The sequence below is a fragment of the Lissotriton helveticus genome, chromosome 2_1 (genome assembly GCF_964261635.1).
Source record: "Lissotriton helveticus chromosome 2_1, aLisHel1.1, whole genome shotgun sequence".
NCBI lineage: Eukaryota > Metazoa > Chordata > Amphibia > Caudata > Salamandridae > Lissotriton > Lissotriton helveticus.
The window spans coordinates 2,006,100,121-2,006,112,886 of NC_136059.1; the positions used below are offsets into that span (position 1 = coordinate 2,006,100,121).

Here is a 12,766-nt window from a genome sequence, read left to right on the forward strand (position 1 = left end):
CCCTAGCGCCTCTTACAGTTCGGGAGGTCCTAGCACCTCACTGTGGTTGGGAGGCCACTGCGCCTCACTTGAACGTGATGTCCCTCGGGACATTCCCTTGATCGGTGTCCATGGCGGCACAAATATGAACGGTGTCCCTCGCGACACGCTTTGCAGTAGTGCTAACCAAAAAAAGAATGTTGGTTTTGACTCCTCTTCCTCCTCTTATGATGGCGACTCCTCCAGGGATCCCTCAGACGAATTCGTCTTTGACCTAGATGACGTCCAGCATGAATTTAATTCTCAACCTGATTCTGAACCCGCCTCTAAAAATACCATCCTTAACCCTATAGGGGAAGAGATGTTTTCTCCCCTAAATATCTCTCGCCCAAATAGCTCGAAGTGGTTTCCACAGGAGCATGTTTCCCAGTTCGTCACGTGTTGGTTAAGGAACCTTCTAGATAGAGATACTAGAAACATAATGAGATCTGAATCTCCAAGGCCTAGCATTGACGGGAAGGTCTGCCAGACTCCAAACTTAGATCCAGACCTTATCAAATTCCTATTTATATTAGGTAGAGACCCTAGAAAGGGCCTGGAGAGAGCTCTTAAGGGGTGCCAAGACCGACTTTTGGATGTCTTAGGACCACTTGTTAGAATCTTAGACATGGCGGAACAGTCCCACCTCTCTTCTACCCCTTTGGACGTCGATCTCATTCGAGGGTGGAGCCAAAGAGCCGTTGTTCTACTTGGCAACGCTAACTCCAGTTTAAACGTTGAAAGGAGGAGATCCATTTTAAATAAAATTAACCCCAAATTAGGAGACATAGCTGAGAGAGAACCCTCTCAAAACCCTAAGGGCCTCCTTTTCGGAGAAGATATTATCAAAGAGATTGGTAAATATGTGTCCACCTTCACTGCTCTTGATAGGGCTCAAAATAACCTAAGATGGGTATTTCACACTAACCTTTTTGGTCAGGCAGGTAGAAGGGGTCGCTCTACCGGCCGGGGCAACCAACGACCCTATTCGTCCTTCAGAGGAACTGGAAGGGGCTTCTACCCCCCTAGACAACCCTTCTTCCCCCAAAGAGGAAGAGGTCCAAGAAACCGTGGTTCGAGAGGTTGTGGTACTCCCAACTCCTCCAATTCTACAAGTAAGTACTACTGCTTCTTCTTCTTCCCCTCCCATAGTAGGGGGCAGACTAAAACAGTTTTATCATGTTTGGGATTCAATCACCCAAGATCCATGGGTTCTAGAAACCGTCATGGGCTTCAAGATAGACTTTTTACAGATCCCCTTCCAATCACGCTTACCCCAACCCTTTGTCCTTTCAGAAGATCAAGAAAAGATCGTGGAGGAAGAAATTATTTCTATGCTCAAAAAGGGCGCAATAGTGGAGGTTCCCTGGTCCGATGCAAGATTCATAAGCACACTGTTTCTTGTTCAGAAAAAGGACAAGGGGTGGAGACCCGTAATAAACATTCGAGAAGTCAACAAATTTCTGGTTTATCGACATTTCAAAATGGAAGGTATCCACCTTCCGAGGGATCTCCTTCTCAAAGGAGATTGGATGGTCAAGCTAGACCTGAAGGACGCCTACTTCACCATCCCTATGTACAAGGAACATCAAGCCTTCCTTCAATTTGCTTGGAAAGAACGTCTTTACCAGTTTCAAGCTCTTCCCTTCGGCCTCTCTTCTGCCCCTTGGTGTTTTACCAAGATCATGAAGTGTGTCGTTACAATTCTAAGAGAGAGAGGTATCCGCCTCCTCATTTACCTGGATGATATTCTTACCATGTCCCAATCCCATTCAGACCTCATAAGAGATCTAGAAACTTCAATGAACTTAATAGAGAGTCTAGGATTCATCATCCACAGAGAGAAGTCCATTCTCTCTCCCTGCAGAATTATAGAATCCCTTGGTTTCACTCTAGACACCTTGAAATGTCTTCTCATTCTTCCTGCCAAGAAGATTGCCAAGATCCGGAAGGAGATCAGGTCCGTCTTGAAACGAGAGTCTTTAACTCTCCGCGAACTAGCCAGACTTCTTGGGCTTCTTTCTTCTTCCATCCAGGCTATTTTCCCCGGCCCCCTGAACTACCGCGCGCTTCAGAGAATAAAGAAAAAAGCGCTCAATTCAGGTCTATGGTATGGGGATCTTGTCTCTCTGGACCCAGATGCCAGAGCAGAACTCTTTTGGTGGCTGGAAAACTTAGACGCCTGGAACGGCAAAGCTATCTTCGGCTCATCCCCGGATTTTGTCCTAGAATCAGATGCCAGCCTTCATGGCTGGGGTGCAGGTTTGGAAGACCAAAACACCGGTGGGGTTTGGACCCTGTCAGAATCTTCTCAACACATACATTTTTTGGAATTGACAGCTGGTTTATACGCTCTTATGAGCTTCAAACACTCTATTCAAGGGAGGTCTGTTGTTCTGAAAATGGACAACATTTCCGCTGTGGCCTATATCAATCGTCTTGGAGGGACGAGATCTGTAGACCTCTCCAATCTTGCCAGGAAACTTTGGATGTTCTGTCTGGAACACAAAATTTCCCTCAGGGCGGAATATCTTCCCGGAAAATCGAACATTTCTGCAGAGTGGAATTCTAGATTCCTTCTAGACTTCTCAGACTGGAAACTCGATGTGAACGTCTTCAATACCCTCTTCCACTTTTGGGGTCCCATAGACGTGGACTTATTTGCCAGCAGGCTTACCTTCCAACTTCCCAATTACTTCAGTTGGATGCCAGACCCGGGCGCTCTTGCTGTGAACGCCTTTCTCCAACCATGGTCTCACTTCCTGGGTTATGCCTTCCCTCCTTTCGCCATGATTCAGAGGGTCCTTCAGAAAGTCAGATCGGAACAATGCCTTCTGATCCTAATAACTCCTTTTTGGCCGTCCCAAGCTTGGTTCCCGACAGCCCTGGAACTAGCATGCGACATTCCCTTTCTGATCCCAGCGTCTCCAGGCCTGGTCTCAAACGCAGACGGGGAAGATTATCATCTTATTCTCGAGGGGAATTTGAACCTTCTTGCCTGGAAAGTGTCAGGCAATCTAACGAGTTGTCTGGACTTTCATCGACAGCTCTCTCTCTTCTCGGAGAATCCTGGGCACCCGGAACACACCTTAGATATAACATTTGGACAAAATGGTTTCAGTGGTGCCTGGAAAGGAGTCTGGATCCCGTGGAGGCTCCTGTCATCAATATTGTACATTTTCTGGTCGAACAATTTGACAGAGGCCTATCCTATCATTCTATTAATTGCTTTAGATCCGCAATTTCCGCGGGCCATTCCCCTATCAACGGTAAATCAGTAGGTAAAAATCCTATCATTTGTAGAGTCCTGAAGAGTATAAGGCTAAGAAGGCCCCCTAGACCTAAATATCAGACCCTTTGGGATGTCAAGTGTATTTTAGACGTTTTTTGTTCTTGGCCAGATAATTCTTCCCTTAATAGAAAGTTTCTCTCCTTCAAACTCGCCACTCTCTTATGTTTAGTCTCCTGTAGGAGAGTATCTGACATCAGAAGCTTAGACATTTCAAATAGATGTTATGATATTTTTGGTGTCAAGTTTGAATTACTAAGAAGAACTAAAACCATGCCAGATTTGATCTTTTATCCTCGTTTCGATAGTTTCCCTAAACTTTGTGTGGTTGCTTGTATGAAAGAGTATGACGCTAGGATGTCTCTCCTACGCCCTAATGATGCAAATCAACTTTTAGTTTCTTTTGTGAAACCTTTTAAACCTGTTTAATCCACCTCCATAGCTAGATGGGTTAAGTCTACCATGAACCTTGCTGGTATCGACCTCTCTAAGTTTCAAGCACATTCTATTAGAGGAGCTATGGCCAGTAAATCCTTCTGGTCAGGTGGTAAGTTGGATGATATCCTGAAAGCTGCTGACTGGTCAAATGCTAACACCTTTGCTCGTCATTATTGCAAGCCTATCGAGCATATGTCTGATGTTGTCCTTCGGGGCTACGAACATGCATAATGTAGCCTCCGGTCTTGTAATGAAATTGCGATTCTCCTATTAACATGACCAGAGAATCTGGATTTCATTAAAGACACGGAGGCTGACATTATCCCTCCCTCCTCCCTTTTACAACTTTTGATATGTCTTTTATGAATTTATTGATTGCTCCAATTGTTCTTAATCTATTATTATGCCTATGTGATGAGGTCTTTAGCTCTCTAGGCTCTTGATTCTTAATCATTTCTTTCTTTCAGACAATTCCGTTTAACCGGCTGGCCTTTGAGTTGCTGAAGTTTCTTCCATGATGTTTCTTCAAGCTCTACTTGGATCTCTCTGTTATGAAGTTCTTTCCTGCTGCGATTCTTTTAAAAGAGGCTGATCATCTCCTGGATACACCCTTTGTTCACTGTTGTTAACTCCAGAACTTTATCCTTTATGATGTAGTGCGAGTTGCTATTAAAGGATAATGCATAATGTCAGCCTCCGTGTCTTTAATGAAATCCAGATTCTCTGGTAATGTTAATAGGAGAATCGCAATTGAATAGTTATCGATGTTTGCCACCGAGGTTTTAAAGTTGAGTTGCAGGTCAGTCCGCTTTCTATGAGTATGGCAGGATACGTTTAAAAGCCATGCATGATACTGGCGTTTACATGCTGGCGTCTTTGGTGGAACACAACATCGCGGGACACACGCTTTTGAAGTAAGTGGATAGCTGACGGTGTACCTCTTTACGGTCAAGCTGGCCGCGGGACTTACTTTTGATTCAGGGTGGTTTTTGTAATTATTTCATTTTTGAATGTCTCGATACCGTGGATGGTGAATCGGGTGTTTCCGGACTGTTGTCGGAACCCTTGAGAGTCAGCTAATATGGAGGCTCAGGTGTCTGGTCTCCCAAAAATGTATATAAGGGGGAAGCTTTAATGTCAGTAGGGCATTTTGTGATTATTATGAACAGGGTTGGGGACACGTTATAAGTTTTTCAATCTGTGGGCTCACAAGTATTGGCCCTCTAGTCTCTGCCGTTAATACGGGAATTAGCCCTGTGTATACTTTCCGTTTCTTCTCTTGCATCAGGACTCTATTTTGAATCTCTGTATTGAGCCGGTAATATTGGGGTATCTTTCGGCTAAGGGTGTAGTTCAATTGTTTAACTTGAATTATAAGCACCATGATGAGTTTCCCTGACAGTGGAAAGTGCTGTTGATGGTGTAAACTTATAAATAGAACTCTAAATCCTAGTTAATTTATTATTATTCTCTTTGCAGTTTATGAAATTTTCTGCATCCTGGGTGTGTTCATACAATCTCTTTATGATCGTGTTCCACATTAACTGAGCCATTGAATTTTTTTGTAAACTCTAAAGTTGGAGGTTTGCCAATTTGCGGCACTTCTGGAAATCGCCATGTATGAATATTAAGGAAGGGGTGAATTTTTGATTATCAAAAAGCTACAACAGTAGCTGTTTAGATTGTACCCTACAAAATTTTTATAACGTTATCTGTCCACTATTCAGTAGAATTAGACACTAAATATGTTGCACCTTATTAATTTTTTATAGATCCCGCTGTTGGAATCTATTTGGTACAATAGGTGAAGAACCACTCTACGTTTAGAAAGACCTTTAAGGTTCCTATTCATTAAATCTTTTTTCTTCTTTGATTCACGTTTATATAATCCGCACATGGGGATCTAATCTTTATGGAATGTGGTTCTATTTTTCTGTCTTGTATGACCTCTTGACACTTCTCTTTTTTCATAAATCTTTTCTTGCACTCATTCGGTGATGAAAAGCCTGCCTATGTTAACTGTTTTGTCATTACAATGACATCCATCTAAAACCAATGTATATATTATATATTCTTTGTAGAAAGTCTATCAAGTGGTCGCTTTCGCTCTCGAAGTTAATTTGTCCTGATGATGGCCCTTAAAGGAATTATGGGTTGAAACGCCGTCGACGCATTGTACATGGCACAAATCAGAGATCACATTATTCTTGGACCGTTTCTTAATTGTTTCTATTTTGATTTGTTTATTAGTCTCTGCCATTGTTTTTTGATTTCATATATGTTTATGTCTTTTGAATGTATTAATTCTTAGTGTAATTGTTTGAGCGCCCTTGTGTTTTCATTTCACTTTATTAAATTCATTTGAGTATTTACTTATGTATTGGTTTTTTGTGACATTGTGGTACTCATAGGATTTTCTCCCCTCACTTTTTTCTTGGTGGGCTTGTTTCCCCTTTTTTCCAGTTAAGTTTGATAACATAGCTTAAGAACCATTGTTTGGAGTATATTCTTTGTTATTCCTGGTTCTTGTTCTAGGGTCGTCCTTGTGGTTAGTTACTTACCACAGCAAAGTTAGGCACTAGATCCATTGGAATGTGGACCCGCTTGTCTCCAGAGAGCACCGCGGATATGCTGCCACTATTATGGCTGCACTCCACCCGTTTATCTCTGATGTACAGCTCTCTGAGATTAAGCTCAACAGCTGAGTCCAACATGGGCCCTACTCCTCTCCTCCACGGTTAGTCTCTTTTCCTCAAAGGCTTATTCAGCCTCAACCTTTTACTTAGCAAGGCTCTGTCAGCCTTCCTCTCCTCTGCTTTCAACTTGAGCAAGGCCATTTGTAGCCTAAACTCCCTTTCAGCCTTCCTGTCTGCCATCACCTCTGAGGTTACGCCTTGTGACGACACATCGCTCTGGTACGGAGTTCCAATTCAGGAGATTAGTTAATACCTTCCCCGATGCTGAATCTGAGGACTGGTACCCAGGTCCTTTTCCTGACCTGCTTCTTCATAACTTCCTCTCCATCCAAGTCATCTGTGGGTGTCAGCTACGGGTTAGCCTCTGTCCAGGCCCTCAGAACTTTCTGAAGCTTCAACTGTTTGGTGCCTTTGCTGGTTGGAAGTTCCCTTTCCTTACAGAACGGCTTGAGCTCAACCAGAGTGTAGCTCTCTATGTTGAAGAGCTTGAATTCCATTTCAGAAGGTATGGTCACAGACAATCAGGTAGAAGGAGAGTGAATTTGGCAAAAGTTAGAGTGCCAATCCAGGAGAACTTTAAAAATTGATATCAAATCATTTATCTGTGATTTTTAGTGTAACAGAATTGGCACTGCATAAACACAAGTCCAAACCACACCGCTCAACACCAATATAGGAAATTGGGTTAATCAGAACTTGGGTTACTGGTTGAAGAAGAGGAGAGGGGGAGGTAAAACCCTACTCAAGCAGTAAATACAATTCATGTCAGGGCGAAGTCACAAGCAAACCCAAAATAAACCTGTGATTAATGCCTGGTAGCTTGGCACAAAAGCAGGCTCAACTTAGAGGCCATGGATAAAGTATTTATGGGGCATTCAAACAGTTATAAAGTAAAAATGCAAAATAAGAAAAATCCTGCAGCAATTCAGAAAAATAGAGTACATTTAATAAATTATTTGAGACCATAACAACAAAAATCCAATAACTAGAACCAGAGATATTAATGTAAAAGCACAAAGCGCCACTCATGGGTATCTGGTCATTTGCGAAAAGGTGAAAGTCAGGCCAATCACTATGGAGTGCGGACTGGATACAGGGACCAGCCTCTCTGAGAGAGTTATCTTTTAAAGACCCGCGCAATGAGTTCCATTCACGGTGGAGGTGGCCGCGAGGAATAGGGAGAGTGTCGCAGACGGTCCTCGCTGTAGCGTAAAGAGCAGGCTGGGCATTGAGAAAGGTCATCTATGTAGCGAGAAGGTCTGATCAAGTGTCGCAGATGGTTATTGCTGGTGCTTTGTGTTGCCAGTCACCGCTGGTGGTCGCCGGTGTCACGGGTGGTCGCTGTGGCATAAAGAGTCGGGTGCACTGGAGATTTGTGTTGGCAGGAGGCGCAGGTGGCAAGATATTTGCGTAAACTGGCCAGTTCGCAGTTGCAAATAGCCCAAACATCAGGATTTATCCTTGAGGATAAAGCTCAACTGATGCCACACCAAAGGTCCAGCGACTAAAGGGCTCCTCCTGGGGATCAGGAGCTCACTCCAACAGAGACCAGAGTAGCTCTAACAGGTCTTCTTGCAGGTTCAGTTGCAGGTCCAGGCAGCAGGTCAGCTGGGCAGATGCAGGGAGGCCTCTGGAGCTTGTTATGATCCTGAAGGGCAGGACAGGTCTGCCAGCTGACCCTTTGAGTCACTTCAGTCTGGTATGAAGGATGCAGGTTCAGCTTCCTTCTCAGCAAGCAGGGCAACAGGCAGCATGGTGCAAAGTAGCAGGCAAGACAGTAACAGTCCTTTTGAAAGCAGAGCAGCACAGCAGTCCTTCTCTAGTATTCACTGGTCCAGAGGTGTTCTTAACACCTTCAGCGCGGAGCGAATTCTCGCGCTGTGCTGAAGGTTCCAATGAGCCAACCGGCTCATGACGGAACGGTTCCGTCATGAGCAAAGGCCAACCGACGCTCATGACGGAACCGTTCCGTCATGAGCATCGAAGGGGTTAAGAGTTGGGTTTAAGGTCCAATATTTTTACTTGGTGCCATCTTTGAAGTAGGAGAAGATCCTGGAGGTTTACACCCCCCCCCCCCCCTCCCAGAGGTATTTGGAATTTCCTGACCCCCTCCCCAGGCACAAGCTTATCTGGGGGATCAAAGGATACGGTCAAACCCTTTGTAAGCATGCTGAGGCAGAACCTTTGTGATGTGTAAGTGTAGTAGATGACATCTCCCCCCACCCCCATCACGTCGCAGATGGCCCATCCTGCCAGGCCCCGTTCTTCTTTGTCTCACTGTCATGGAACAATATACAAAGACCAACAGCCTGCGACATCTAGTCATGTGACCCAGAATATATTGATTTCAGGCACCAAATGGTTAGGACAAGACAAACATTAAGACATCTCTGAGAACCTAGTTGTTTCATGTTTAATTCTCTTGTTCCAAAGAGTAAATGATAAGTATACCTGATAGACAGCTGCTCGTAAAGTGTCTGCTGCTTCAGGATCTGAAGCACTTTTCAGTAACTGTTTGTTATCCAAAACTGTTAATGTTCCCAGGTATCGAGATTTTGCTGTTTTATATGTGCTATTTCTCGCAGATGAATGATGTAATGCAGCATTTAGGCACCTGTGGAAAAGAAAAACAATCATCTGAAAACCTAGAACACATTTACAGAGAATGACAAAAGGTGAGACGAACATCACATAAGATGGTGGCGCTTTGATTCTAAAGGCTTAGCACATTTCATTTGGAGAATCTATTTAGAGGAAAGCATTTCAACATTCTCTGAACATTGTTTCATTGATATTCAATTGTTTTAGGACTAATTTGAGACAGCAGCTGACTGCCATGCTTAGGGCCTGATTTAGAGTTTGGCGGATGGCTACTCTGTCACACATGTGATGAATATCCTGCCCACCTTATTACAAGTGCCATAGTGCTGGACTTGGTCCTTTCTGCCTTTCTGCAGGGTCATCCCAGAACTTTTTGCCTTCCTCCTCTATTTTTTCTGACCTGTTGTTGGTTGTTTTATGCCTCGGGGCACTTTACCGCTGCTGATCAGTGCTAAAGTGCATATGCGCTCCCTATTGTAAATTAATGTATTGATTAGTGATTCCATGATCGGCTTGTTTACTTGTCAGACCCTAGTACAGTGCACTGAGTGTGCCCAGGGCGTGTAAATCCAAATTCCGCTGGTGGGCCTACAGCACTGGTTGTGCCACCCACAGAAGCAGCCTTGTAAAATGTGTCTACAGTCTGCCATGCAGAGCCTGCGTGAAGTCCGGCACTGTCATGCTGACTGGGCAAGTGAACCCACTTGCCAGTCCCTAAACCTTCCATTTTCTTCAAATCAGACACCCCTATGGTAGGCCCAAGGGCAGGGTGCATTATAAGTATAAGGTAGGACATGCCCTGGTTGTGTGTGGCATGTAATAGTGAATTACAACCATTTTCGTTTATCACTCTTGCAAGGCTACCTGTTCTAAACAGGTCAAAATGGGCAGTTAGATTATTACATCTTATCCTAACTGACTCAGGGAACATGGTAGTAATTAGAGTTTAGTATGCCTGGACTTTGAATGATAAAATACATCTTTTAGTGAAGTTGGTTTTAACATTCTGTGTTTGAAAATACCACTTTTAGAAAGTAGGTATTTTCTTGTCTAACTATTCAAAGCCTGCCTCTGCTAGGTTGTGTATTCCTTGTCTGGGCTTGTCTGGGGTTTGAGTGACAGGGCTGGGGGATTCCAGGAGAAAGAATGAGTCAGCCCAGTGGTGAATAGAGAGATCTGCATCTAGATGGGAGGGAGGAGTTGCACCTGGGACATGAATAGGACTGTGCCTGCCCCCCACAGTGTTGGCTCCACCCCCTGTGGTGTGTCTGATGTCTCTGCCCGGCACTGTGAAAGGAGAGAAGGAATCATTTCAAGAAAGTGCTCCAGGGCTGTGCTTTCCCCCTCCACAATGCTGGCTCCACCTCCTGTGGGGCGTCTGATGTTTCTGCCCTGCACTGTGAAAGGAAAGAAGGAGTCATGTAAACAGAGTGCTCCAGAACTGTTTTGGTCTAGGCAAAGGCCCCTCTGCCCTCAGAGGACAAAGGATTTTGGGGTATAAATATTGGGACCCTGATCCCAAGACATTATATCACTTTGGACTATAAGAAGAAACCTTTACTGAGGAGAGGAACCTGAATAAACTGAGGAGAGACTATTCCCAAGCTGAAGTGCTGCTTGGGGTATTGGCCTGCAGTGGTAGCCTTACTGCCAAAGGAAGGAGAAAGGAACTTTGTTTACTTTGCTTTCAACTTGTGAAGGATCTCCAAGGGCTTGGAAAAGAGCTTGCCTCCTGCTAAAGTCTCAGGGACAACAGACTTCACCCCCAGCTCCCCAGAGTTCTTTTGGAAGTGCCTGCTGCTGTTTTGGGCATTCTGAGGAGCTGCGTGTCGCAAGGAGCTGTGCGCGACTCAACGAGAAGAAGCATGTCGCCGTCACTGGGCCTGCAGTCGCAACTCCGAATGAGGGTGTCGCCACTGTTGCTTTCGCATTGCACCGCATCAAGAGAAGAGTCTCGCAACGAGGTCGGAGCGTGTCGCCGTCGCTGCCGTCGCAACTCGGAAGGAGGGTGTCGCCGCTGGAACTGTCGCACTGCACTGCATCGGAGAAGAGCACCTCGCATCCCTGAGAAGCGCGCCGCTGTCAGAGCTGCTGCTGTCACATCGTGGATGTTGCGCTGTAGTTGTCGCATCGAGCGGAAGCTTCACGCATCGTGGGAGAAGAGTGTCGCCGCTGGATCTGCTACCGTCGCATCGTCAGGGTGTCGCCGCTGCAGACCACGCATCGAACCGAGAACGTCTCGCATCCCCGAGAAGCATGCCGCATCTGGAAAATCTTCACGTCTATTTCTTTGCACCTGAACTTTGCCGCATTTCCCTCGCTGCAACATTGCTTGTCGTGGAAGCGCAACGCAACCTAAGGTACATTGGCGCAAAGTGTTGCATCTAAGAACTGAACTGAACTAAGCTTAATCTACCATCTCATAGTAATAGTATTGTGTCTTTTTGTTGTTTATGGTCTTGTGGTACCTATATAAAGTATACTTATTTTTTATATAAAACCTGTGTGGTGTCAATTTGTAGTGTTGTCACTGGGTTACTGTATGTGGTCACAAATCCTTAACACAACGCCTCTGAGATAAAGCCTGTCTGATCGTGCCACGCTACCAAGGGGGTGAGCAGGGGTTATTTTAGGATTGTAATCCCCTTATCCTGACAAGAAGCGAGGGTCCCTATTTGTCACAAGTACCTAACTGTTCCAACTAGAGACCCCCAAATCTAACACATAGGATATAATGCACTTTTAATAAGGTGTATGGGAAATCTGTCACATTTGTGACAGAGTAACCCGTCCACCAATATGATTCGTACCAGTCCAACAATATCAGGTTCTTATTGTTAAAAATATAAATATAGAGAGGGCTTTGACTCGACCCCTTTTGAACACTGACCTATTTAGATCAGCCTCTTTCGCTATTCTCTTAAGACACTATTAGTCACAAAACAGAACACAGCCCACAGGAGTATCTTTCTTTCACTGTTAGGTTATTGGCTGTTTGGCGTATCTTTCCACATCCTAGGCTTACATTGTAAAGCATGATGGACTCTTTTATATCTACAAAGTATACTTGACCATCACACTTTATGAACATTCACTTCTTTATCTCATACATGCATTGTACGGAAAAAACAATCACATTTCTTTACTCCAGCATGAGCCTAACACCAACATGGCCTCTTACTTTCTTTTTTGGTTATTGTATCAGAAAGCGATCTGGAGTGAAGGCTGTGCCAATGTGATAAATAAAAAACAATTAGAAGTTGTGTGTATGAAATGTACTATGTTAATAAGTGGCCATTTGATAAGATCCACCCATACCACATCCAACAATGCCAGAAACACCTACAGCACCAACACCACACCACTACTAATAATATCACCATCAATACCACACTAGCATTTGTAATACCACCACCATAAACAGGACATGATCCACAATAATACACACACAACAATATCATCACCACTAATATCACAACCACCAGAGATACCACTAGGGCCAATATCAACACCAATAACACCACACCACCATAAATACCATAACTCACCAATCCTACACCAACAATACCATTATAATCAATACCACTAAATCCACCATCACCAGTAACAAGTTACACCACCACAAATAGGACCAACACCACCCCAACACCATTAATACTGCTGGGAGATTAATTCGCCTTGGATGCTGAGTGTCTTTGGAGGCCAAGAACCCCAGCGTAATTAC

At 44.4% G+C, this 12,766-nt stretch overlaps 1 protein-coding gene across 4 annotated transcripts in view; it reads right to left on the minus strand.

The window, feature by feature from the left end:
* MAP9 (microtubule associated protein 9) overlaps positions 1-12,766 on the minus strand; it is a 185,079-nt gene that overhangs the window by 44,168 nt on the left and 128,145 nt on the right. For all 4 annotated transcript variants that reach the window (XM_078676972.1, XM_078676968.1, XM_078676970.1 and 1 more), the window contains one exon: positions 8,893-9,055. In XM_078676972.1, the coding sequence (XP_078533098.1) occupies positions 8,893-9,055 (163 nt within the window). The remainder of the gene's footprint in view (positions 1-8,892; positions 9,056-12,766) is intronic.